At 39.6% G+C, this 26,176-nt stretch overlaps 1 protein-coding gene across 2 annotated transcripts in view; it reads left to right on the top strand.

Moving 5' to 3' along the window:
• The window catches only part of GADL1 (glutamate decarboxylase like 1), an 82,852-nt gene that overhangs the window by 34,854 nt on the left and 21,822 nt on the right, over window positions 1-26,176 (top strand). For both annotated transcript variants that reach the window (XM_033064870.1, XM_033064877.1), the window contains exons 12-14: window positions 4,211-4,410; window positions 8,989-9,040; window positions 12,561-12,650. In XM_033064870.1, the coding sequence (XP_032920761.1) occupies window positions 4,211-4,410; window positions 8,989-9,040; window positions 12,561-12,650 (342 nt within the window). The remainder of the gene's footprint in view (window positions 1-4,210; window positions 4,411-8,988; window positions 9,041-12,560; window positions 12,651-26,176) is intronic.

The raw sequence follows: 26,176 nt of genomic DNA, 5'->3' as shown, positions 1-26,176 counted from the left end.
TTAACTGCAGTGAGATGTTGATAAAAGAGTATCTTCCAGCCTTAGTGAAACAAAATTGGAATATTTCCAAGGAAGGTAGATACAGAAAAGAGACATATGTGTTTGGCTTGATTAGAAGAGAGAAGCAATTTCACCAAAGGGAAAGAAAGATTGGTTAATCCTTTGTAAAAGCTCAGATCAATGCTTAAAGCACTCAAGAAGTGCTCGGCTATTCCTTTTTCACTGCCATGCCCTGAGTAACTTCCATCACTTCTCCAAGAAGTCTTACTCAGAAAACACTGGTATTGCTAAGTCATGACTTACAGTGACTGTTCAAACACAAAGCTAGACAGACCAAAAATCGCAAAACATTGATGAAGTCAGTTTGGTTCTTATATGTTCGGTTGTGCATACTCCCTTAAAACCACAGAGCTACTCCAATTTGTCCTTTCTGCCATCCATGTCTGTGTGGATATTATCTACATATAAACAGAGAACTACTGTTTATCACCAGTGCCAAAGTTCTGTGATTCATGAGAGTGAAGCACTAGTTAAGGTAATTAAGAATCAGTTCTAGGTAATAAGCAGAATTTTTACTTTTTAGTTAAGAATAAAGTCTCAATGTAGCTAATTTTCATTATTTTCATAATCTCATTTTAATGCAGAATGTAATTGATTAAGGTGATGATGATAGCCATCCACATGTTCTTCCTCATAATTAGCAATATCATAGAGATATCTACCTCCCAGATTCCTCTCCAGGACAGCTGCAGGAAATTCTCTATTCTCATTGCTTTTGCTTGGGTTTAACACAACTGAGAGCACCTTCTCACCTCTTGAAAAGAATTGCTGTAGTATCTTTTTACACTGTACTGCTTTTGGCAGTTTTCAAGTATGCTATTCAAAAGATTGTGCTTATTGCCTCAGAAAAGACAAATCAGGGCTTGTCTTGGGGAAAAAGATATTTTATTAATTAAATTGAAATTCACTTTTAACTAGCAATGGAAAAGGAAAGAGACCAGAAGACTTGCTATAGGTAAGTCTGTTCAATAAGAAAAATATGTTGAATTATGAAACTGGAGCTCTTGCTTTCAGTATCAATATTTTTTCATCAATTTGCCAATAATTAGAACACACAAAGACTATACACAGACTTCATCAAAATCAAATGCTCTTTGAAACTTCGTAGTGGACTGGGGCTTCTATGAAAATAGTATTTCCATTTCCTAAACTTAAACGGACTGACTATAAAGCTGAGAATGGGCATTAAAAAGGTAGAAAGATAAAAGTTGCTGAAGAAAGAAACTCAAAGTTGTCCAATGGGGCAGTTCTAATGAAACTTTTGCAATTCTTCTGAGCAGATGTAGCAGCTCAGTTACTGTGTGGAAAACTGTTGAGATCTTCTTGGAACTGAGAATGCTGAGTTAGAAAGCATATTTAAAGTACATTTCTTTTTTTTTTTTTTTTTGTTTTTCTTCTACTTTTTAGTTGTTAAACTAAGGAGAATTGAGATTTACCTTTTTCGTCTTCCATTCCCTTTCCCTTCTTTTTCTCCTCCACCTCTCTTCTGGAACATTTCTTTCTTTGTCACAAAGGATGATTTTTGTTTCTTTTCCTCTCTGCTCTAGTGACATGCAGGAGGATGCCACTGTACTTGCCTCTGGAGACTGTTAGTATCGGTATCTTTAGCAGTTCTTAGTAAGATAAGCAGGTGGAAAAGGATCATCAAGCCAACATGTATTGTCAGCCTCAGATGCACCAGGAGACCAAGACAGTACCTGCTTTTTTTTTTTTTAATGAACTAAATTACCAACAATACAACCTGACTCGGGGCCATCAAAATATTTGTTGTATTTTCACTCTAGAGCATCTTTTTAAGAACTATGTTACTCTGCAACTGTCCTGTGATCTTAAGAGAACTTCTCAGTGTTTTGTAATATTGCCGAGTTCTGCATTTAGGTTTCTTGTGACAAACAATGGTTACTATTTATCGGACGGCAGGCATGAGGGGAGCTACTGTTCTGTGACATCCTCCATTGTGCAGCTGCATTGCATTCTGATAAGGCGGAAGATAGTTCCACATTGATCAACCCGCCCGCAGATACATCATTCAACATTTTCAGTCAGTAAGAGACAAAGCAATTAGCTTAAATTTGTGGATGTTACTGCCTTTTCACTTGTTTTTCTTTTTCTTTTTTTAAACACCATGTCTAGTGAACTTGTTATTCTCCTGAAAGTAAATGTATGAAGGTCTAAATGAATGGAGCACAATGTCTTGACAGAATGACTCCTGTTCCTGTTGTGCAGCTGCTAGCCAGAGAAAAAAAAGCTGTGAAAAACCTCAAAAGTATGGATGACTCAGTGCTTGACTATTCTGTCGTTTCTAATGTCATCTGCTTGCCTTTCTTTATTTGAGAAAATTGGAAAGTAGGTGTTAGAATCTTATATGCTGCAAAACACTGCATCCATCATTGGCTTTCCAGCTGTGGCTACCCTGTGCTGCAGCTGCACATTATCACTATGCAAAGGGAGAGCAGATACCAGCTCTTTTCCTCCCCAAGCTGTCATATAAACTGTCTTTTCACAAGGCTGAACGTGCTGTTCCTGTGACTAAACAATTCAGACCAAATTTGCTGTATTTTTTTCAAACAAATATTACAATGGGATTGTCAAACCCTTACAGAAATTGTGGAGAAATCTTGGTGGTGTTTTCCTTTTGTGTTCTATAAATAGGTGTATAGGTGGGGTTTTTTATTTGCTTTGCTTTATTGGAGGGAATTGAAAAGACTAGGAGAGAGAGAGAGTTACTCTATGCCAGTTTATTTTGTGACAATTCTTTATTTTTGTTCTGTTTTTTTTGTCTTGACCTTTTTACTCCATTTTATTGCCAGTCCCAGAGTCATAACTAGGCAATTGGAATGTAGATCAAGAATTGTACCTCTGTTGTGGGAGTATGACACTTTGATTAAGAGTGATATCAGACACTGTGCCATTTCAAAATCAGACTTGCACCAGATGCAGAGAAAAGGGCAAAATGAGAAATGCTTTTTTTCTTGGTTCAGATTGAAGAGTGATATTGAATTGGAAAATGAGTTGTGCTCTTAGCACTGACAGATGTGTGTTTTCTGTCTCCTGGGCCCCTCGTATGGCCACTCTCATCTCTGCTCTTGTAATCTGCTTTCTACCAGCCCTTCTCTCTACTAAATGGTTTTACAGAGTATATTTTGATATTTCATTCCTCAGCCAATGATCAGTCCTATGTCTCTTCTCTTCCTCTGCATCTTTAAACCTGTAACAGCCTCTGTGCTTTCTGTTTCCCAGCCTTGTTCTCTGCTGGAACTTGCCACATCACTCATTAATCTTTGTCTGTTTTGTGCTGCTCATCTCTGCCCAGGTTGCCCTTCAGAAAATGTAGGCTAGAGATTGCTGAATAAAAATAATTTTGTTAAGAAATAATGATTAGCACATGTGGAAGTATTTTTTCTTAAGTTTGTTTTCAAATGTTACATTTTTCTGAAATGTGAAAGAGAAAAAATTGGATTGTACTAATCTCCTTGTGGTTTTTGTGCTCAAAAAGTCAGCCTATGCTAAATGCACAGTGACTATTTGATGGTAAGAGCTAAAGATTTATTTCTTTGGGCTAAAATCTTCTCTACTTGGAACTAACCAAAGCAGGAACAGATTGAACCGTTTGTGAACAGTAGGAAGTTTCTCAGGGGTTGCTCTTGGTCGTGGTGCTTACAATGCCAAGACTCTGGTTTCAGTCCCTGTATGGGTCATTCACTTGGATTGGACTCAGTGATCCTTGTGAGTCCCTTCCAACTTAAAATATTCTGTGATTCTGTGATCTAAGGACTGAAGCAGTGGACAAAAGTGTCTCCTTCTTCACTCTCTTTCACATCCATATATGTTTTAGGACGGCTGTTTCTGTAGTACCAACTTCCATGATTTCTTGAGATCTGAGTGAAAATTTCTCTTCAGCCTGCTGCTCTTCCATGACGTTGTGAAGAAAATGATAATAAAAAAATTTTTGTAGGTTGTCAGTGTGAATTCACTCACTTTAGGCTCATTCACAGTTCTTAAATCCTACCATAGGCTTTGGATGGTATCCTGCATATCCAGATCTCTTTTAATAAGCATTTAGTACAGACAGGAAAATAAAGGCTTTGGCTTATGAGGAGGCTTGGAAATGCTTATCACCAATTGAAGTCTCTGCCGTGTTTCCTCTCAGGGCCTCCTGAAGAAGTGTTACTCTGCGGAGGCCGCGTACCTGTTCCAGCAGGACAAGTTCTATGATGTCAGCTATGACACTGGGGACAAGTCCATCCAGTGCAGCAGGCGTCCGGATGCTTTCAAGTTCTGGCTGATGTGGAAAGCATTGGGAACTACAGGCCTTGAGGAGAGAGTAAACAGGGCACTGGCTTTGGCAAGGTACTGCCTCACGTTTTTGAGAATGTCTAGTCTGTTTTCTTGGCTGAAATGTTGACACTGCTGGTACTCCGTATCCTGGAACTGACCCCATTGTTACATGTTGCCTCTATCCTTTTGTTTGTGTATAATAAGTGGAACTAATAATGATAATAATTAATGTTATTACATTTGCTACAATATTTAATAGTACAGTAATTTCACAATTACCAACCACACCGTTTTGATTAAAATTTTGGTCCGAACCCGAAGAACGGCTTATAATCAGGTGTGGCTAATATGTTGATGAGGTTCAGAAATTTACTAACCCTGAAGTACGAGCTCGCATGGCCCTGAGCCAATCCGAGCCCTCATGGCCCTGGCAGGGGAAAAGCGGGACCCATCTGAACCTGCACAGCCCCGATCTGAGCCAGTAAACCCCGCGATCCCGCGATTCTGTTACTAAATGGCAACTTTGTGAAAGTCGCACACGGATCCTTGCTGCGAATGAAAGTGCGGCTTACAATCCAGTGCGGCTTATTTATGGAGGAAAAAAGAAACATTGCCACCACCCCGGAAGTACAGCTTATAATCGGTGTGGCTTGTAATCATGAAATTACTGTAATTATTGCTTTTAGCAATAAACGTAGGTGTTGGTAAACATGGAAGTCAAAATTAGGCTATCAGTCTATACTGTGGAACATTTATATTAACTGAACTAGGCATAGGACAGAGATACTGAAACACTTTCTTTTAGCTCAACTGTGTATGTGGTGTTGGTGTAAAAGAAGTTCTACGTGCCAGAATCCAAGCTGTGTCTGGAAAGAACCAAATTTTCACCTGTTCACGTCATTCCTTGTGAGAGAGGAAATGCAAAAAAAACTGATCATGGAAAACTCGTATGAGGACATTGTGATAGTATTAGGATCTAGTAGAGGTGTATGAAAGCAATATTGTTCTGACATACTGAGTGGTTTTTCTTAAGTTTGCTGAAGTTCTTAATGCTTACAGTACGTTCTGTTAGGGAGTGAAACACCTTTTTCTTGTGGTCTTCCCCACACCAGTCCTCTTCAATTTAATTTAGTTTTTGGTCTTGCAGAACTGAGTTTCACAAATGAATTCAGCAAAATTTTTGGTAGAGGGTATCTAGAAAGTTATGGTGATGTCTTGGTTTCTGGGAAGAAACTTCTATATGCAGGGGGCTTTCTCTTCTCTTAGAAAAAAATTATTTTGAAATAAGATAATGGCCCATTAAAAACAGTTCACTTTAAGTAAAATGTTTGTTCAGAATTTATATAAGACAAAGCACAATGAAAACTACACCAAACTAGCTACATACTGCCTTAAGTCAAATAATTGGTATTGACATTTTACTTTATATAAGAAATGACAAGTAGAATATAATTGAATGTTTACTTCAGTCAAAATTAAAGGAATGGTCTGACTCTAATGAAGTTACTTGAAAAGAAAATAAAAATGCCACTGACCTAAACCCAGAGTGGATTTGAAAGGAATAAAAAGAAAGAACCAAAACCAGAAAAGCTCAAAAAAACTGTGACTTTTCCTCTATTTTATTTCTTTAAAGCCTCTCAGGTTTTTTGCTGGTTTTGGTTTTTTTTAATATGTTCTGGTTAAATTGCACCTTGTTTTTCTTGCAAACATTGTACTGCTCTTTGTCTGTTCAGAATAAGTAATTCTTTCCACTATCAGTAGGAGAATTCAGCCTTATCAAGGTCACTGGCCAAGGTCATTTGACTGACTATGTAGTGATTAATGACCTTTCTGGGATCGATATTTCTGTTTAACATTAGGATTCAGATGGTAACTCTTCTAAGGAGTGACTGACTTGTCTCTTCTGGTTTTTGATTTGTTTTTCCATTAGGAAGTAATTTTATTTTTAGACATTATCTGATGAAATACGTTCTTCACAGGATTGTCATCTTGAGTTTGCATGGACATGGGCACTGTACCTGGTTTACCAAGTACTCAGATGTGCAGCCTTTCTCCTCATTTGTTACATTAGATGTTACTTTGATTGCAAGGGTAGTATTTCAGTGTTCCTGAACACAGACCTGGATTAACTCCAGAATTAGTCCACTGACTATAGGATTTAAGAGCAAGATTGCTTTTTTTTTTTTTTTTTTTTTAATTGTAGAGAAGCAGCACTGCAAGGTTTTAGGGTAACTGCAGGCATGAATTTCTGATGCAGCAAACTTTGCCTATTGGCTATTCCAGTAATATCTTCTTGTTCTGGAGATGAATTGTGCTTTCAGGGTATTAAATATCCCAGGAACATTGTGATGCTATCTATTTGGAAAGGCTTGTTTTTTAAATACATAGAGTAGAGCATCCAGCTGATCACTTCAGATTTTTTTTGTGCATTTTCTTCACCACAATTATTTTTGATGTAGGAATGTTTGGAATTTTTCTGGCTGTTTCTTCTTCTGACACCCACTGTTAGCAGACATATGTCTACTTTCACAGCAGATCTCCACCCCTCATTTTCTGCAAGGCTTAATCATAGCAAATGATATTTCTCTGTGTACTTTGGTCTTCACTAAGACTCAAGCTCTTCTAACATACTACAACTGTGACATGATAATAAAACTTCACTGTCAACTGTGGAAAGATGCACAAAGTAAATTGCTCCACTGCCAGCAAATGATCCTGGCAAGACAAATCATGGACAATGGATTTTCTAATGGCTGCCTCCTTAGGATATTGGCAGTGTAGTTAAGAACATGATTAACAATGTTGTGAACCTGACCTGATCATCAGGTAGCCTATGTCAGATTTTTCACCAAGGTGATATAAAATAAAGGCACTTGAGGTAAGAGGGAAAGGTGTTAAGCATTGCAAAACTGCTCTAACAATTCAAGACCTTAAAAGAAAAAGTAAAGTGGTTATGCATAGGTTTCACTTTCATAATTTATTAAAAGACAAAAATTAATTGAAGGCCACTGTCATATGAACAGCTTGTTGATGTTGCTGAAGATTGGTTTTATGGCACAGACAAGTATCTTTTAATAAACAGGACAGAAGCAGCAAGGTTTTTGGACATAAGGTAATCATGTCTCTCAACCTAAGCAGTAGTGTGGACATCAACAGCCAGGTAACAAACAAATGCACACAGGAGGATCTGAATGGCCATGGCAGAAACAAGCAGAGCTGTGGCTTGTTCCAGTGAGAGGAAATACCAGTGCCCAGCACAGCTCCTGAGCTGCTGTGACTTGTTCCAGGAGTAGAAACACCTCACCAGTGCCCAGCACAGCTCCTGAGCTGTGTGTTGTGGGTCCTGGCCCTCCACCACAGCAATGGCTTTGCTGGGATGTGTGCTGGGAGATGATGAGTCAAAGGCACAGCGTTTGCTAATGATAAACAGCATGACAGCTCCCCAGGCGCTGTTTGGAAAAATGTGTGCCATCTAGGGTATTGTTTATTGCTTCCCCAGCCAGCCTGTTTCTGTAGCACCTCTGTTGAGAAGGCATTCCAGAGACAACTGGGCTAGAGGTGTCCCTGCCACGAGCAAGTTTCAGGCGTGTTGGCAGGACAAAGGGAGGTTATTCTCACAATACTTCTCTTTCTCACCGAAAAGAATTACTAGTGTGATGACTGTAATGCAGCTTCTGACAGGAAAATGGCAAATAGTGAATGCAAGAGAAGAGCAGATTTGTTCACAATCAGTAGTTTAACTGTGTGAAGTTTATTAATGTTAGATAGCCATATCTTCATGGGGAAGAATAAAATTCTGTTGGAATGGAAAAGCAGTATGAACTTGCAGTGAATTTGTTGAAATTTTTCTTTGTAAGGCTTTGAGGAGGGGAGAAGAAAGAGAATTCCTATCCATGTTCTCTTTGCTTCAGAGTTCCTTTGTGATATTTTGCCATGGCAAAGTTATGGTCATGCTTTTTAAAAAAATCTGTAAATTGAAGCTGTTTGTACTCAAAATTTTGATTCAAATCTATCTTTCCATTGAAGGCTTCTGTTTTTCACATGTGGCAGGTGAGAAAGAAAATAAATACCTGTTTAAATACAGTGTTAGCATAGGAGGTCCAGGGATTGTTGTACATAAGCAGTGGCCCACTGAATGGAAAGTTGCACTGTTGTACTGTGTGGAATGTGTACAGTACTGGGAAAATTGCTGAGCTTGAAGTATGTTCAAATTTTTAAATTCTGGGCTAAGCTAAGAGATTTTGATGGTAGTAGAATGCAAGAGGTGTCAGAGTGACCATGAAATAACATGGCAGCCCAGCACTGGCACTTGAGAACAAGGAATGGGGGTATTAATTTGCATTGTGAAAGTTCACAACCTGATGAAAATAGTATCAGTTTGTGCCATGTGACTCTGCTGAAAATCTGTGCCTGAGAACAGACGTTGGCTTCTCCTCAATGCTCCTTGACTGGCTGTAGACTTCTTTTGTTTGCAGGAACTGATAGCTATTGCATTTTCACAGCAGGTAGAAACGAGGTTTAACTGCTGTTTTCTAAGTGTGGAAAAAACAAAAAAAGAAGAACAAATACATGTTTAAGACTCTGTTTTTTGTTGTTGTCTGTGTTTATTGTTTTGTTCTATGCTTTAAACCCCTGATTTTTTAATTACAGGTATCTAGTGGAGGAAATTAAAAAAAGAGAGGGATTCCAGCTTCTTTTGGAGGTAAGTGAAAACAGAGCTGAACTGTTATTATTGTTTGGAAGTGTCCATTGTTTTATTTTGTTCTTTTTAGTCAATTACCAATTTGTGTTTAAAGTATCTAATCTAGTAAGTTTATGTATTGGAGATCAACAGGTATGACTGAACACACATAATACATGCTGTGCTCCTTACCATCATTATACCTAATTTCCTCACTTCTCATCCTGTATTGCCTCAGGGGGTGTAGATGGAGCACTTCTCTGTGAGTCCAAAGAGGCTGGCTGTAAAAAAAGCAATGCTTGCCAGACCTACAGATAAGACTGTGTGCTGGATGTAAAAACAGTTTGATCCTAAAAATGGACTTTTCATTGTTGAAGTACATGGTTTTTTCCCTAGTTCTATTTTGACTCCCATTTTTCTAAAAACTACCCAAAAGTTGTGTGTTTAACTTGTTTTATTAAACCTGTCAGCTTATTTCCTGTTTGGTGATCTTGCTTGGGGGGAGAGTGAGTGAAGAGAATAGAGCTTATGTACAGTAATTTTACGACTGTAAGGTGCACCCTTTGGAATAAAATTTTGATCAAAACCCGGAAGTGCGCCTTATATATGGACAAAGTTGGGAAATTTGCCAACCCCGAAGTGGGAGCTGTGAGCCGAGCCGTGAGGGTGGGCGGCTCCATGGCAGTGCCGAGCCATGAGGGGGAATGGCCCCATGTCAGTGCCGAACTGCGAGGGGCAGCAGCCCCACAGGAGCCCCGAGCCGCAAGCCGCGGCCGTGCCACGGGAGCCGAGCCATGCCAGCCAGTGCCGGGGTGGGTGGCAGTGCCAGGGCCCACGGCAGAGGGAGGGTGTCTGGGGCTGCGTTTAAAGGCTACACCAATCTGTGAAAAATGTTTGCAAATTGAGGACCTGCCAATAAACCCCGCAACCGCGTGATTCCCTTACTAATTCGTTGCTTTGTTGTGCGTGGCACAGCTCCTCGCTGCAAAAAAATGGTTCGCCTTATACTCTGGTGTGCCTTATAGTCATGAAATTACTGTAGTGTTTTTCCAGCTGTCCTCAGCTCTTCGGTTAATAAGGCTGTTACCTGGGGATGTTGCAAAGACCTGTCATTTTTATTAAAAACTTTTTGAATTGTTGGAAATATGCTTGTGTGAAAGACAGGCTGGTATGTGAGATCAAGAGGAAGAGAGTACATGGAGGAGGATGGGAAATGGAGTAAGTGCCACCATGAGCATTCCAGGTTAGGCTAGACAAAATACAAAATGTGAAAAATATTTTATACTGTTCATACAATGCAAACTTTTCTCTTGAACTTTGAAAACTGCTGGTCAGTCGAAGAGTTTTTGGCCAGCAGCACAGGATGGGGTTAGAAAAGTGGCAAGTCTGTCAAAAGCTGTCCATTTCTTATTATTGTAGACCTTAGCAAAAAGGTCAGATCTGCTGTAGATGTGAAAAACTCTTGGTAAGACAGAGGCTGCTCTGTAGTTCCTGAAGGAATGGGACAGCTGGATTAAAAGTGGGTTTGAAGGGAGTGCTGTAGTATGGAATATGAGAAAGAAGTTGAGCTACTTGAGTTCTATGAGTTCTGTGAGTTGAGAAGTTGAAAGGGTTAAGAAAGTTTTCAGGAGTGCAAGGGGATAGGCAAGGAGAATTCAAAGAAAAGATGCTATGAGTCAGCGAGATCCAGCTGTGCAAGGCCTCTCTGAAGGGAAGATGGGCTTCAGACAAGAATCTTAGGAAGATGATCCTCTGATACATGCAGTGAGGAAAAAAGATGTAATGAGAATTGCTCTCTGGAAATGCCACTTGAGCTTGAGTCATCTTGAACTCTTCTGTGGTATAATTGCTTACCTGCTTGGATAAGACCTGTGACAAGATAACCAGAAATAGAGTGTGAAGCATGGCTGGGGGTAGTTTTCTAAGATGAATGGTATTTTCAGAGGGCAATGATGTATTTGATGTGTGAAAGAAAACAGATAATCAAGAAGGCAGTATAGGCAATGGCAATATGGTGATGTATGCCATCTGTCTGCTCCTGCCATCTGATTTTAAAAAGTTTTGCAGTTAACCCTGTAACACTGAGCTACTGCTTGCTCTTACGGGGAAGGCGCTGCCTTTTCAGGGTCTGTGTTTACATGTGTACTCAAAGCAAGCTCTTTGGGGGAAGAAATGGAACTTTAAGAGCCAATCTTTATTCCATTCAGCAGAAGCACGACAGGTTTGCAGCTCAGTTCCTGCTGACAATGATATTGTTCTTGATGATTAAATTGTATTTAATGCATTCTTTGAAGTTAAGCGGAAAATGATATGAGCAGCTCTCAGTGGCCTTTCACGGAAGAACATGTCTCAGCCGGTGGGCTCTCCTTGTTCCGGAGACTGCCTGGGATTATAACAGCAGCCACATCCACAGTGGGGCAAAGAGGTGGTGTGACTCAGCTACCAAGCTCCCTTTTAACAGTGCTTTTTTACATTCCACTAGTACTGATGAGGATGGCATGTGGGATAGGAGTGGGGTGTGTGAGTTCACAATCCAAGTTAGCATAATCCATAATATAATCTAGATGGCACCTGCATGCTGTGCTGCAGATAGTGGAGGTCAAGATTTGCTTTGATTTATGGGTTGTGTGGGATGGGATCAGAAGGTATATGTATTCCTCATATTACTGTTCTCTATGCAGGTAAACAAAAAAAGTTCCAAATTAACAGGAAATGATAGAGACCCTGGACTGGCCTGCTGGGAATATTTTCTCAATCATATATGATACAGAAACCTCATAAGCACGAAATGCCTTATTTTATAAGGCGTAATTAACAGCCACTTCTGCTAGGAGCCTTGCAGCTCTGCTGAGTTTAAAGGCAAAATTTCCCTGGAGAGAAGCAGAGTGGAGTTTCAGACTTCACTCAAAAGGCCTGCTTAGATGTTAGACAAGACACATTCAGGATATGGTGCACACCCTGCAAGGCGTCTTGAGATTTTTATAAAATGTGGAAAGTGAGAAATTCATCATTAACTCCAGCACTGTATAGAGTGCTCTATGACATGAGAGGAGATTGGCATTGTTCAGTAGAAAAATGACGAGGTGTGAAAGTGTTAAATGGTCACAAAAATTGAGTTTTGGTGTTTTGTATAAAAGGCATCATTGCAAATTTCTATTTAAAAACCCCAAAACACTAAAAAGAAAATGTATTCTTTAAAGTTGCCTCAAATACGAATTCTGTAAGTTACTTTTCTCTGCCTTTCCTATACTTTTTCTAGCCAAAGTCTTTTACTGAGTAAAACAGACTTACAGATGGATATAAGAAGAAGAAATTTAAAAGGAGCCCCTGGCAGCAGGAAGAGGAATGGATGGTAATGGATGAAAAATTATTTCTAGTTTCAAAAAGGGAAACGAAAGATGACTTGGAGAAGGAAGCTTTAAATGAAAGGATGTAAACTCAAAGGTTTCACCCTCACAAAAAATAAAGCAGAACTCTTTCAAAAGCTGCAATATGTTATCCCTATTGAATCTAATAAACAATCACTTGTTCTCTTGTTTAGCCGGAGTATGCAAACGTCTGCTTTTGGTACATTCCACCGAGCTTAAGAAAAATGGAGGATGGACCTGAATTTTGGCAAAAGCTGCACCAGGTAAGTGTCATGTGTTACCCGAGGCTTACTAATTTATCTGTGTGCCACACAAGAATGTGAAATAGCCCTTGGCTCTGCCTCACCATTATAACTGATCAGTAGACTAAAGGATTTAATCCTTTAATAGATATTGGTAAATATTGGTAAAATTTAAGTTTTTTCTTGGTTTAGACAAATCAAATTAATTTTTTCCTTACTATAAGTGATGTAAGCATTAACAAGTACTCAGCTTGTTATACAAACTGTTAGCAGCTGGCAAACTGAGAGAAGAGGAACATAGTTGGCGCATCTCTTGTCTAGACAGATTATTCATTACCTGTTTAATATACTTAGTGCTGTCCTTGGAACTTGGCTTGCATTATCTGTAATAATCCATGATCAGGCAAGAATATATTTCTGATGTTGAACATAAATGACAACATGAATACAATGGGAAAAGACTGTGGGAAAAACTTCACAGGTACTCATCAGATACTCAGTTTTGGTAACACTCTGTCATCCAGATAGAAAATCATGAACATTTTGGAAAAAAAGCAGCAGCAAAATTTTGCATTTACTAGTGGAGAATCATTAATTAAGACTTAATTAAGAACCCACTAGACATGGTGGTATTATGCTTTACTGAATAAGTTATTCTGTGAGGAATTGAATTTAATTCATTGTTTGTTCATCTCTGGAAGAGCTTTGGTGTTCTGTACTTATTTTTTTCATAGAATTTGCTGCTAGAAATTTAAACTGGAACAAAGATGTGTATATCATCTGCATACTATGTAAACAAGCTTGCATACATTATATACATACTTCCTGTAACATCTGCTCTCATTTCAGCATCTTTCACAGGAATTGCTTTCAATTTTTGCTGGAGGCTGGTGTCTTTAGGAAGAAGATCTTCCTTAATAGCATCTGTATTGTTTTGGAAAGTAATACATTTATAGATTTTGTAATACAGATGCATAGCCACAGTATGGATGCAATGGCATGGAATTTACCATGCTTTCACAAAGTTGTGTTCCTTTTGTTTGGGGCTTCCTGTCCTCTCCTTAGAGTGGAAGGCTTATATATGAATATGTGTTCATATATATATACACATATATATGTGTGTATGTGTGTGTGTATGTATGCATACAGAGCTGTGTAACATCTCATCTATTCATGGAGGAGTGAGAATTTGGGAAGGAGCAACCAGAAGGCATAGAAAAAACAATGCTACAACTGTCTCTGATTTATGTGGCTGCAGATGGGACCAAGGAGGGAAGGGATGAAGCACAACAAATGGCCTTGAGCACATATATTTGACTGGCTTATGGAGTGTAACTTACTGGTTCTTTGCTCAGTTATTCTATGGTGCTTCTAGTCAGGGTAGGGAATAGATACCTGCCTTTATTTTATGTACCAATACAGATAGATTGATTCTGGAAATACAGATTTCCTAGCCAGTGTTTTTGGAAAAGAACTTGAGGGAAAGAAGCTTGCGTGCAATTTCTTCCAAAAACTGACCTCTCCTTCAGATCTCAACGACTCTTTTAATGGGCAAGGTGACATTTTCTTGATTCTTTATCTCCTCTGATGAAAACATAAGAAATCCCAAATCCTAAGACATAAACTATTTCACTCTTCCCCACAAAAGCCTGAAAAACTAAGAAATCCCAAATCCTAAGACATAAACTATTTCATTCCTCCCCACAAAAGCCTGAAAAAAAAATCTAGCACAAAACAGACCAAAGCTCCGTAGGAAATGGCACAAATTTCTCTCCTGGAGGAAACAAAAAATTATGATTGTTAGTTGTGTTATTTTAGATACTGCTGGGAAGTAGTTTGACACTACTGAAGTGAGCCTATTTCACAGTGAAAACATGTTATTTCACCTCTCTGATTCTCTGCAGGGATAGGCCTGGGGTTACTCTGCTTTTTGGATGCTGAGGGCCAGTTTGGGGCACAACATGTATCAGTGAGCAGATGAGATGACAGCACTGGGTCAGAAAAAATAAGATTGACTTGACTTTTTCAGCTAAAATCAATTTGTTTTAACATTGCTGATGCAACCAGCATGGTCATTATATTACATTAATCGATACAAATATATTGCTGGACAAGAAGGAATGCATCCTGATCAGCAAGGTGTAAATGATAACGGCATTAAGGCTGGAGAGGTTGTTACATGGTGCTGTTGATGGACAGATGGAGCTGTGATGGTTTCTTGATTGCAAGCAGTTCCTGAGTATTCCCATAATATCACTGAGTATTAAAATGCTTTCATTCACAATTTCTCTTTTCACACTACATTTTAACATCACAGCTACTCTGTTGATCCAGAAATCAATCTTCCTTTTTGTTGACCTGCATAACTGATGATAATTAGGGAAACATATGTCTTAAAAATCCCTAGGGCAAGTAATTGATTTTATTCAACTACTCATTCAGCAATATTGTTCAGAATAACATGCTGTCTTCTAAAGCTAGTTATATGAGTTTTAGTGCTGGTGAAAGTTAATAAGCAAATTGTTCAGATCTAAAGTCCTCAGTTTTATGAAGCATTTGCATAGTCCTATGCAAAACAACCCTGGAGGTTTTCTGCTGAACTGGCCCTTCTCCAGTTTCCATGACCCACTTTAGATGGAAATGTGTCAGGTCTGACTGGATGGTATTATGATACCTGATTCTGTCAGCCTTCCTGTTGTCCTACATAGAATGTGTCTCTCAGAAGCTTACTTTGGTTTTTTTTTGGGGGGGTAGGCTGTTTTTTTTTAAATTCTGGAGCCTTCAACTTCAGGTGAAATTTGGGGTCTTCAGAGTCTCCTACATTCAAAACAGGTGATAGAAGCCTAAAGGATTTGGAACAGCCAGTAATTGGTAATTTGATTCATCACCTGAACAATTTAGGGAGTGAGAAAACACAATGATGGGGGAAGTAAAGAACAGCATGAATGGTGCATTCCTCTGTTCTGTGTGAAATTGGGAATTCTGTGCACATCCACAGTCTGACAACACTTTGATGTTTTGGGATTGCAGCAGGAGTTGGCTGTGCGGTGAAACTAGCCCTATAAACAGTGCAGCAAGGCTTTGGAAGCAGTTAGATGTCCATGGGACAGTCCATGTCCCGAATACTGAGGCAATAGCACACAGTACAGCCCCTAAATGATCCAGCTGTGTAAGGTTTGTTCCAGTGCCATCCTTCACAAGTGGGGAGAGATTTCTTCTTGTAGAAACCATGCAAACGGGCTCTGTGGTGCTGGGGAGTTGCTGGTAGGTCCGACTAGAAGTGTCTGTAAGTGGAGTTATTTTGTCATTGCAGACTGGGGGCTGCTGTCTCAGACCTGGAACTGACATAATGGTCGGGATGAAGGAGCAATGGCTTTGCTAGTGCTGGATGCGCCCCCCTGTGGGAATTTCGCTCCTTTTCCTTCGGTGACACACCGTAGGATTTATTTTGTTTACTGCTGAGAATGGTCGGTGTGTCACAGGGTCACGGCGAGAAAAGCTGAACTGGAAATTGCAAACCAGAAATGGGAGCGAGAGAAGAAGTAAAAACACACAAGCAGATATCATTTCAATTTTCATATTTTCTCCATACCTACAGATATCTATTCATATTCTTTCTCATAACAATCTTATCTATAGAAAAGCCAGCTTTCTCAACTTATACTGAAAGGCCTGCAAATGATGTAGAATTAGCTGATTGTTAGTGGTAGCATCTCTGGAAAGCCTCCTGGCAACACAGAGGATGCTAGGGCACAAGGAAGAGTTTGAGGGGATACATTTGGAACTATCTTATTGCCAGCCAACCATGTCTTACTCATTCTGGATCGGTTTGAAGTCTGCTGAAACTCAGATTTCAGTCTTGTAGACTAAAAGACAGCATAGAGCTGCCTTTAACAGATCCCTTCTCCTGCAGGATCCTGGCCTTGCCAAAGGATCCTGGAGCATAACTGTAGGTAGAGTACTATGTAATGAATGCTGCTAAGTAAAGAGGGCTAGTGGTTTATTGCTAAGTACCACTTTAGAGCTCAAAATCTAGGTTCAAAAAGTGGCAGTAGGCTCCTAGTAAGTCTTTTGTTTAAACGGCCCAAACTTTGCCTGCTTTGTGGTTCTAAAGAACATAGGCTGGAATATTAGATTTCCAATGGTTCAGTAAAGCTTTTATACACAGTTCCTAGTTTCAGTAATTCAGAATTCTAGCATCTCAGTCTCAGACTTTACTTGTGAGGTGCAGTTGATGTGTTCTAGTTTTCTTTTGTTTCCTTCCTTTCTTTCTGAGGATTTGTGACCAAGAAATAAAAAAATTATTTGCTCTAATAGAGGGCTCAGGATGTAAAGTCATAGTAAGGTAGTAATGTCCTGCTAAAGCCTTTATAGTTTGGAATGCCATTTTGCCCCTCCATGCTTCACCTTAGTAAAAGGTAACCTTGTTCCAGCCTTTCTCTCCTATTTAGGAGAAGAATATATCTGTTATCTGAAGGCATATTCATAAAATAGACTGTCATGCTGAATGGTGTTGTGATACATTTGTGTAATGAGAGATTTCATACCAAAGCATAAATGTAAGGAGGGTGAAGAGGTGTTGCCTTGGCAACCCCTGAATCTTGTCTTAATCAAGGACGAGATTCAGCAGTATTTATGTATTCAAAATAACTATTGATTATGGTACAAGATTTGAATGGGAAAGGAAAACAAGCCCTCCAGTTGGTTATATTAAAAAAGTTTGTCCTCTGCATTTTGGAAGAACAAGATAAAAACTAAGTTATAACCACAGTATTAAATGCAGTGAAACCGGGTTTATGCATAAGATCCCAAATATGTCCCTGCAAATGTATTTCTACTTGGGATTTCTGGGCAAAATGTGATTTGATTTGCTGCATCCCTGTGTACTACTTTGTGTGTGGTACATGGAAAGAAAAACGTCGAGTTTTCCTTGAACAAGAAAACAATTAAACAATACTTGCATGTGTCTGTTTGAAGAATAACGACAGAGACAGGTTTCTGTGAACTTTCCTCACATAAGTAACTTTTATGGTAGCAAGTAGCCTACTGCCTCTAGCATCTAGTTTGACACGAGTCTCAGTGAAGGGCCACAACAAATGGCAGGAAAACAAATGGTAAGATTTGCACAGAAATATTCAGGAGTTAGATTGACCAAATCATTGGCTTCCATGACAAGGTGACCAACTTAGTGATGAAGGAAAGGCTGTGGATGTCGTCAAGCTAGACTTCAGTAGTGTCATCCCTCAATGTCCGTGCTTTCTCTTAAAGCACCCTTCAAATCTATCGTGGACTTCAAGAAACAAAAATCTACAGATGGAAGAGATTGCTTTGGCAATCTTTCTTCTAGACCTTCCAGGGACAGGTGGGCTGTAATTTCAGCATATCACATAGGACCTCAGAATGGTCTGTTTGAAGAAATTTGATTTTCAGAGAAATCAAGGTAACAAAAACTTCAGATTCACCCTATAAAGTTTAAGGCAGTTACCCAAGGAAACTACTTGAGGAATTGGCTGGTTTTCTACCATCTTTAACAAGGAGAACAAGAAAGGGAGGTCCCAGATCATGACTTAGGCAACCTGCAGCCAAAAACACCTTGGGAAAGACTTCATTATTCAGAAGGGGAACCTAAGAGATCCTTGATTGGCTGCATTATTCATAAATACAGGTAAAAAGAACCTAACACTAAATCTTTAGCATATGCTGTGTGCTGTTTTTAGATTTTTATTTCACAGGTCTCTGGGGAGAAGGGCTGCAAAATCTCCTCCTGATTGAGTGAACCTAGCTGCATTCTCAGTATTGTGTTCAAGAAGGGCAGAAATGCAGCATTCCAGGAGAGGTGAGATCAGGAGACCACGTGGAGGCAGGGCTGCAGGCAAGGACCCTCGGGGAGACAGGCACAGTAAGCACTGGAGCCACAAAATGAGTAACATGGTAATAATCAGGACTTATGATGTAGTGAAACCATTCCTCAGCAGAAGGTGATGCTCAGAAGTTTAATAATAAAATAAGCATTAGTTTTTTTAAGTAACAACATCTCTTTGCAACTAATGCTGCATAATATACAGCAGCAGATGAATAAAATTTTTGTAGTTTGGGTGCATATAAATGACTGTTGTTGTTCAGAAGAAAGGTGTAAGCTTTGATAAATGAGAAGAAACAGTACAACATAATATAATAGCTGAGAAAAATTATAGCAGTGTTTCAGTACCTCATTAATGAGGGATTTGCACACTTTGCCTTTTTATATGTGTCTTTTTCTGCAGTTTTATGTAACTCATCAGTACAAAAGTGACTGTAGCTGTTAATTAATCAAGGTAGTTAACATTACTTTGTTTTAAATGTATCCTCCATAGAATTGGGTTATAAGAATAAAAAAAAATAGCATGCTTTTTAGAAAAAAATGTTAATTCAGAGTAGAATATTTTGGTTTCTGACTGTGTATTTGCTTAAAACTGGAATTTATGTTTTTGTTCTCTTTTATATTTATTCTCACATGATTACTGAAGTAGTAGTGTTAGTCTAGGGGCCTGAACTGGATGATGAAGTCTTCATCAGGAGAAGCAGGAATCAATGCATGAATCAATGCACTTGACAGTGTCTATTTTACCTCAGCACTTGAACCAGGTGTTAGGGGCATTTCAGTGTATATTTTACATTGGTGAGGTTGTACACCTGCCTAACTTTCACCCACATATAATGGTGTGTGAGAGTGACCCGATCTCACACTTGCTCTTTTGTGGGATGTCTGGCATATCAGGTGTGTGTATGGGGCTAGAACAAAGGTATATTTGTATGACTGTATTGTAACTACAGTAGATGCAATAAGGCAAGGCAAGGGTATGAACTGCTGCTTTCAACCTGTGCTTTCTGCAACAATTCGTAAGTGATACTGTAGTGATTCATGACATGACAGTCATAGATATTTCTGTTCTAGCTTTCTACTCTGCCCCTTATTCCACACTGACTTTTCAGGGGTGTGTAGTATCAGTTGGGCTTCAGTTAAAGGCAGTCCTATCAATGCAGAAATCTTTACATTTGTTAGGTCAGTGGTACCTGTCTCAATTGATGCAAATAGGCTACAATCAACATCACTAAATAATACATCTGGCAGCAAAACAACTCTATTTTAAAAGCACTGCTGCACAGCTGCTAAAACTACACCTCAATTATTGGGAGAAAAAAGAAAAGAGAAGAAACCCCAATGATTTTGAGGCAGAATGGTTTACTAGATGAGAATACAGGGCAACTTTAGTCAGAGACTTAACATTGAGCTGTGCGTGTCAAGGCACACTGGGGACTGAGGTCTATTGATCCCTGGTGCTCAGCCTACTAAAACAATCAAAGCTGGAGGGAGGGAGTCTGCTGCAGCTCCATATGTTGCATTCAAGTTGAACAAGGATTTCATCTTCCCTAAGCCACCTGCAGAGCAAGATTGCTCAGATCTCCAGAGATGAAGTAGGTTTCACACTAGTCGTTTCTTGCTTGAAATCCTTTTAAGGATAATGGAGGCTCCGATAATTTCTCCACGTGGTAATACACATAATGGCATGAAATGAAGCTGGGGGTGATAGACAAAGTGGAGAGAAATATTCTTAGGAAATGCAATCACTAGAGCCCCACAGATTCAAATTCAAAGTAAATGACCAAACCTTCCAGGGAGATGACTGCAAGGTGTGTTTCCATCATGGTTTGCAACGCTCTGTGACAATGCCTTAGCTGGCTCAGGTATTAGGAGCACTATGGCCACTGGCTAAATATCGTACTTAATTCAGGTTAAAAAGGAGCAGTTGACATGAGTGCTCTTTCAGGACCAAAGCAAATTACCTATGGTGGTGGTATATATTTTGTGTAGGTGTACTCCTTTCTTAGAGGGAAAGCATGGGTTCCACTTGTCCAATATCTTAAAATTTTTGCATGCTACCTCCTTAGACCTGAGGGTCATTTTAGCTTTCAGTTCAGATACAGAATATAACTTGTTTTCAAATCTTTGCATTGTTAAAAGCTTCACATATAATGAATCTATCTGTTTATAGACAGGAAGCTTCTAAGAAGTCTTATTTTGTAACTGATAGGTCAACAGAAGTGGTGGGGATTCAGTAGAAATGCACCCTCTGCTTTATTGCACAGACTCAGTCGACTAAAGGGCATTTCAGCACTGCATAAGAGCTCCTTGCTATTTCATTGTGAACAAAGACGGTACTTTTAAATTTGTATGGCTTTCAGATAGACACAACCTGTTACCCAGAGCAGCAGATGCTTTCTACCCATTGTTAAGCATCCCTTAAACTGTGGAAAGACCAAGAGGGTTAAACAACCCCACTTCTTTTCCAGGAAGTTGAATGTTTGGGGAGACTGCATGAAAGTGGTGCAGTTCATAAAAATTAAGAAGGCAGTTGGCAGCATGCCTCAGAAAATTGTTTTCTTTGTGTTTGGGCAGAACTGAAAAAGCTAATCTGAAAATTATGTCAACTATGACACTTTTAAAAGGCAAATATTAAACTATTTTCTGAGTATAGAAAAAAAAGGGAATTTGTAATGACTGTAAGAGCTTATCCTCTCTCTTTGTTTACATTAAGAGCACTTCAATGTCATCTTTGTTTGTACCTTTCACCATTTTCCCAATAGCATAACAAAAATAAGTACAGTAATTTCACGATTATAAGCCACATTGAGTATAAGCCACACTCCCGGGTGCCAGCAACTTTTCGTTCTTTGTGCATACATAAGCCGCACCTGATTATAAGCTGCACGTTATAATACAGAGTGTGATAAAAGGTATCTATTCCATCACCATCTGTTGAGGGTGGGAGCAATGATCCTTATCTCAACGGCAGATATTCTGCTAATGGGCCATCCATTGAAACCAGGCAGGGCATTGTTCTTTATCTTTTCACAACCCATCCTTCCTCCAGGGAGTCATTTTCTGCTAATGGCCCATTGAGTCCCACTGTGTGACTGATAAAATTACTGCATCCCGTTGGAAGTTGCTCCAGCCAGGGGGAAGAGCCCAACATTTCTTACCAAGATAAAAACAGAGGTTTTGGGACACTAAGGCAGCCCCTTTCTCCACTGGACTCCAGAGGAAAACCGGATTTCTCCATATCACCACTGGACCTTTAGAAGGAAACTGCACCTTCTACAGAACCACTGCTTCAACTGAATCACATCTGTCACTGCAGGAGGATGCAGCCACCATTTAATGGGACTGCTACCAACACCCTGCCTGACAGGGTGTCAGGTTGTACTCTGACTTTGTCAGGGTTTGGAGTTTGTTTCTTTGTAGTACTGTATTTCTATTTTAATTTCCCTAGAAAAGAACTGTTATTCCTAATTCCCATATTTTTGCCTGAAAGCCCCTTGATTTCAAAATTAGAATAATTTGGAGGGAGGGAGTTTACATTCTCCATTTCAAAGAGAAGCTCCTGCCTTTCTCAGCAGACACCTGTCCTCCAAACTAAAACAGCAACTTTTTGTTCTTTGTCCATATATAAGCCGCACCTGATCATAAGCCGCACTGCGGGTTTGGTCCAAAATTTTAGTCAAAATGGTGCGGCTTATAATCGTGAAATTACTGTACTTCTTACTTGAAGCTGTGTTGCCCCACAAAACAGACAATGTCCAGGTGACTTCAGAATATCTCCAAGGATGAGACACTCCATAACCTCCTTGGGCAGGTGTTTGGTCACTCCGACAATGAAAAAGTGCATTCAGATTCCTGACTACATAGCACTTGTTTGCCCAATCAGTATGTATTTTCCTTGCTTAAATGGGACTAATTACACTTCCTTTGCTTCATTTTGGAGTTAGAACATACTGGCTAATATTTTAAATGACCTTTTGTGCCTCTCTGTGAAGAGAACTGCTTTTAGTAAGAAAGCAGAGTTTGAAGGTACTCAACACAGTTTGTTCTGTCTGACCTTATGGACTTTGTTCTCCTAAAGCAGCACTGTGCTCCTGAATATCTGTGCACCCCTTAGTTCTGCTCTCTTGGTACTGTATGCACATTAATAACCAATGATAAAAGAAAAGAAGTTCGAGTTACAGGTTGAACTCCAAACTACTACTTTTCTGAAAGTATCATAGATCATGTTTAATAGCCTGTGGATCAAAATGAAACCCAGTATGTATCACAGGGGAACTCAATAATTGAAGCATTCTGGGAATGTCTAAGTACTGGAGTGCTGAGGTGCCTAGCAGCTTCATTCTGTGCTACGTTTTTACCTGAATAAAAGCCCTATCATCTATTTTTTTAATAACAAATTTTAATCATATTTTAATGCACTGACTTAAATTATTTTGTCTCACATTCAGGGGAACAATAAACTACCTTTTCTGCCCCTTTCACCTCCTAATTTTCTGCAAATGAGAAAAGCAGTCCTTGAGAGACATTAGCCTTTCAGAGTATCTCCGGTACACCTGACTCATGGCTATCTCATCTCTGTCCTGGGTGTCTGCAGGATGGTCCCTCAGGAGCACTGAACCAGTTCTCTGGGTCTGTGAAGCTGATCTATCTTGTCTGCCAGCTCTGAATTTACTCCTTTCATATGAGAAGCCTCAGGGGCTCTCTGAAGGATCCTAACTGGTCTCCTGGTGATGGGGAAGCAATAATTTGCAAGCCTGAAGCTGCCCAGGTGGTACTGTGTGGGTATGGAGGGGGAGGATGTATAGTTTTGTCTCAGAAAAACAGCAACAGAAGGGTTTTGTGGACTTGCTGCTCTGTGGTTTGCTCAAGGGATAAATTATTGTCCTATTTAAATGTGATAGAAGGAAGGTTGACTTTTGCAGCACCCTGACAGAGAAAAAAACTTGGAATAAAACTGTAGGAGTACTGGCAAGATTGAGACCCTTGAACCTTTCTTGACTGAGTATTAGAGGGCTGGTGTGGCAGGGCTGCATTGTGTGACTGTGCCAAACCTGGGCTGGTGCAGGCAGGGCTGGCTGGGCTGGAGCCCTCGGGTTGGGGCAGTAAGGCCAGGTCAGTTCCCTCCAACAGTTTCGATGGTGCTCCTCGAGGACCATCATCTTTTCACTGCATTGTTTCACCTTGTGGCTGTAAGCTGCTCCTAGAACTGCCTTCCTGCAGCTGCCCAGGCTGTGGCTCCCCGGGCCTGGGAGGATTTTGGTATGCAATTCAGAGGATCTGTTTTATAGTGGGAGTTTGAACCCCACAGGGTTGATGACTGAGGTGATTTTTAGGTGAGCATGTGCAGTGAACATTTTAGGGGGCACTAGGGACTGATAAGGGAGCTGCTCACCAGAGCCACTGGCTGGATACATGATGGCTATATATATTCCTTTATGATGGTTATATATAGTCATTAATTGGTATTTCAATGCTGAAGGGTACGTGTAGGATAACAGTAATATCTACCCCTCTCCTTGCTCCTGTGCATAGGATGGATCTCACTGAGAGTGAAAGTAAAAAGAGCATGACCAGGCAAAAATCATTCTTAGCAGTTGTTAAATTGTTGATGCATGGTTTGTCTTGCTTTTGCACTAGTTAAACTGCAATGTGGAACGAAAGGCACCATTTCTTGGCACCTTCTTAAGAGTGCTGCCTCTCCTTCTGCAAGGGTGTGGTAACAGGACCTTCTCTGAGTGCTTTAGATATAAAGGTACTTGAATATCAGAAGTTGTGGATGAATGAACAGTGAGTAGTAGTGTGGTCTGTTGGTGGTGGTTTTTTTTTAAATGAACCATTTCTACACTACTCAGTAAAGTTCCTTCTGGTTACAAACCTCTCTGGTGGTATTGGTGGGGGTACCAGCCCTGCCGGCTCATACCTGCTGTGGTTTCTGAGTGAAACAAGTATCTTCTAACATTCTGTTGGGTATGACATGTTTAATAAATAACAGCAATGAGTTGACCATTGTGCAATAATAGTGATCATGAGATAAAATAGCATAGTGATATTTTTTTGGTCATTTTGTAGTGAGTTGGACAGAAGGAAAACAAAATCTTTGAGTTTCACCCTTAATTAATGGACTGCCACAACATGAGTTAGTATGTGTTTGATGGAAAATAAGATACTTTTCCTGCTTTACCAGCCAGAAAAAAAGCAGCTGCTGAATAATAAGTCTTTATTTTACCTCACAAGAAAGGTAAACTTCCACTGTATTCTGAAACATGGGTGACAATTTCAACACTGGCTTAGCCTATCTGGGGAAATGTTTCACTCTGTTTGTTATATTAGGGCTAAGTGGGAAACTGCCATGTCAGTGAATTTTCACAGGATGTGGGCAATTGGGCAAATGCAGCATCTCTAAAAAGTAATTACAATAATAATTCAAACTCAGTTCACAATTATTTGATCAAGGAACTGTTTAGAGGTTGTTTTAGGGTACAGTCATTGTCTACTTGGCCAGCTCTGTATTTTGGGGACTCTTCTCTTGGTAGATCAGTGACTTTCATACAAACACATCTTCTAGGAAGGCATCTATTCTTGACTGGAAAACATCAAGGAATGGTAAAACTGACACTTACTTTGGCACCTTCTTTAAATAGCAAATTAGCCTTCCTGTACAAAATGTGGTGAAAAAATGCTTATCCACACTAAAATAGCCTTTTCTAATGTGTTTTTCCCTTTTGCTCATAAGTCATCATAAGTCACCTCTCATCCTTCTATTTATAAATGAAATAGATTTATATCTTTAGGTCTTCATTAGACATTGAGTTATTTCTGTGGCTGTCGTCACCATCCTTCCCATTTTTCATTTTCGGAAAAATCCCAACAAACATCTGAACTATGTATTGCTTGCCAGCACCTGTGTTTTCGAGCACCTGTGTTTCCACTACTGTATGTGGAGAAAAAAATTGTCTCCCTAATACCTATGCACATGTTTATAAAATTGTGGATCATATATATATGTATATATATGTATATATATATGTATATATATATGGGATGAATGCTGAAATTTAAAGTTTTCTTGTGTATATAAATTACTAATTTGAGAACAAAATAGGACATCTTGGGTGGTTTGGGTTATTTTTCCCACTGGCCTATGGAAAACAAACAGACATTCTAGATAAACCAGCAGCCTTATGATCTGGGAATCTTTGTTTAAGAGCAGTCCTGACTGTTTTAAAGCATTCACATAAATGACCTAATTACAAAACTTTGTAGTCTGCCTCTTGACAGAACTTTTAAAAGCTGATTTTGGCTTGGGTGTAGATTGAAAACAATTGCAGAGAAGTCAGTGGCTTGCCAGGAAGGATTCTTGGCTTCTGATGTGTGACCTGGAAGCTCATATGAATTTTGTTTTATTGTTGACTGCTACAGTCTTTTCAGAGTCACTGCTTTTAGGGTAGTCATCCCTTTTGAGCTGTCTCTGTTTTTTCTCTGCATAACTTACCTTTCAAGTGAGTTTGAGCAGTTCAGGTCTGTGCAATGGCTTGTCTTCCTCATTTTTCTCCCTTTGTGAGTCCCTCACTTGCAAATGGTATCAGCTGTCATTTATTGACTTTAAGAAAACCAACAGTGAGGATCAGCATCAAGGTTAATCCTGGTCTCTGTGGAGTCTCTCTAGCAGCAATATTTGATTGGT

The sequence above is a fragment of the Catharus ustulatus genome, chromosome 1 (assembly GCF_009819885.2).
Source record: "Catharus ustulatus isolate bCatUst1 chromosome 1, bCatUst1.pri.v2, whole genome shotgun sequence".
Lineage (NCBI taxonomy): Eukaryota > Metazoa > Chordata > Aves > Passeriformes > Turdidae > Catharus > Catharus ustulatus.
The sequence above is the reverse complement of the archived record's forward strand: the minus strand, read 5'-3'. Positions and strand labels throughout refer to the sequence as shown.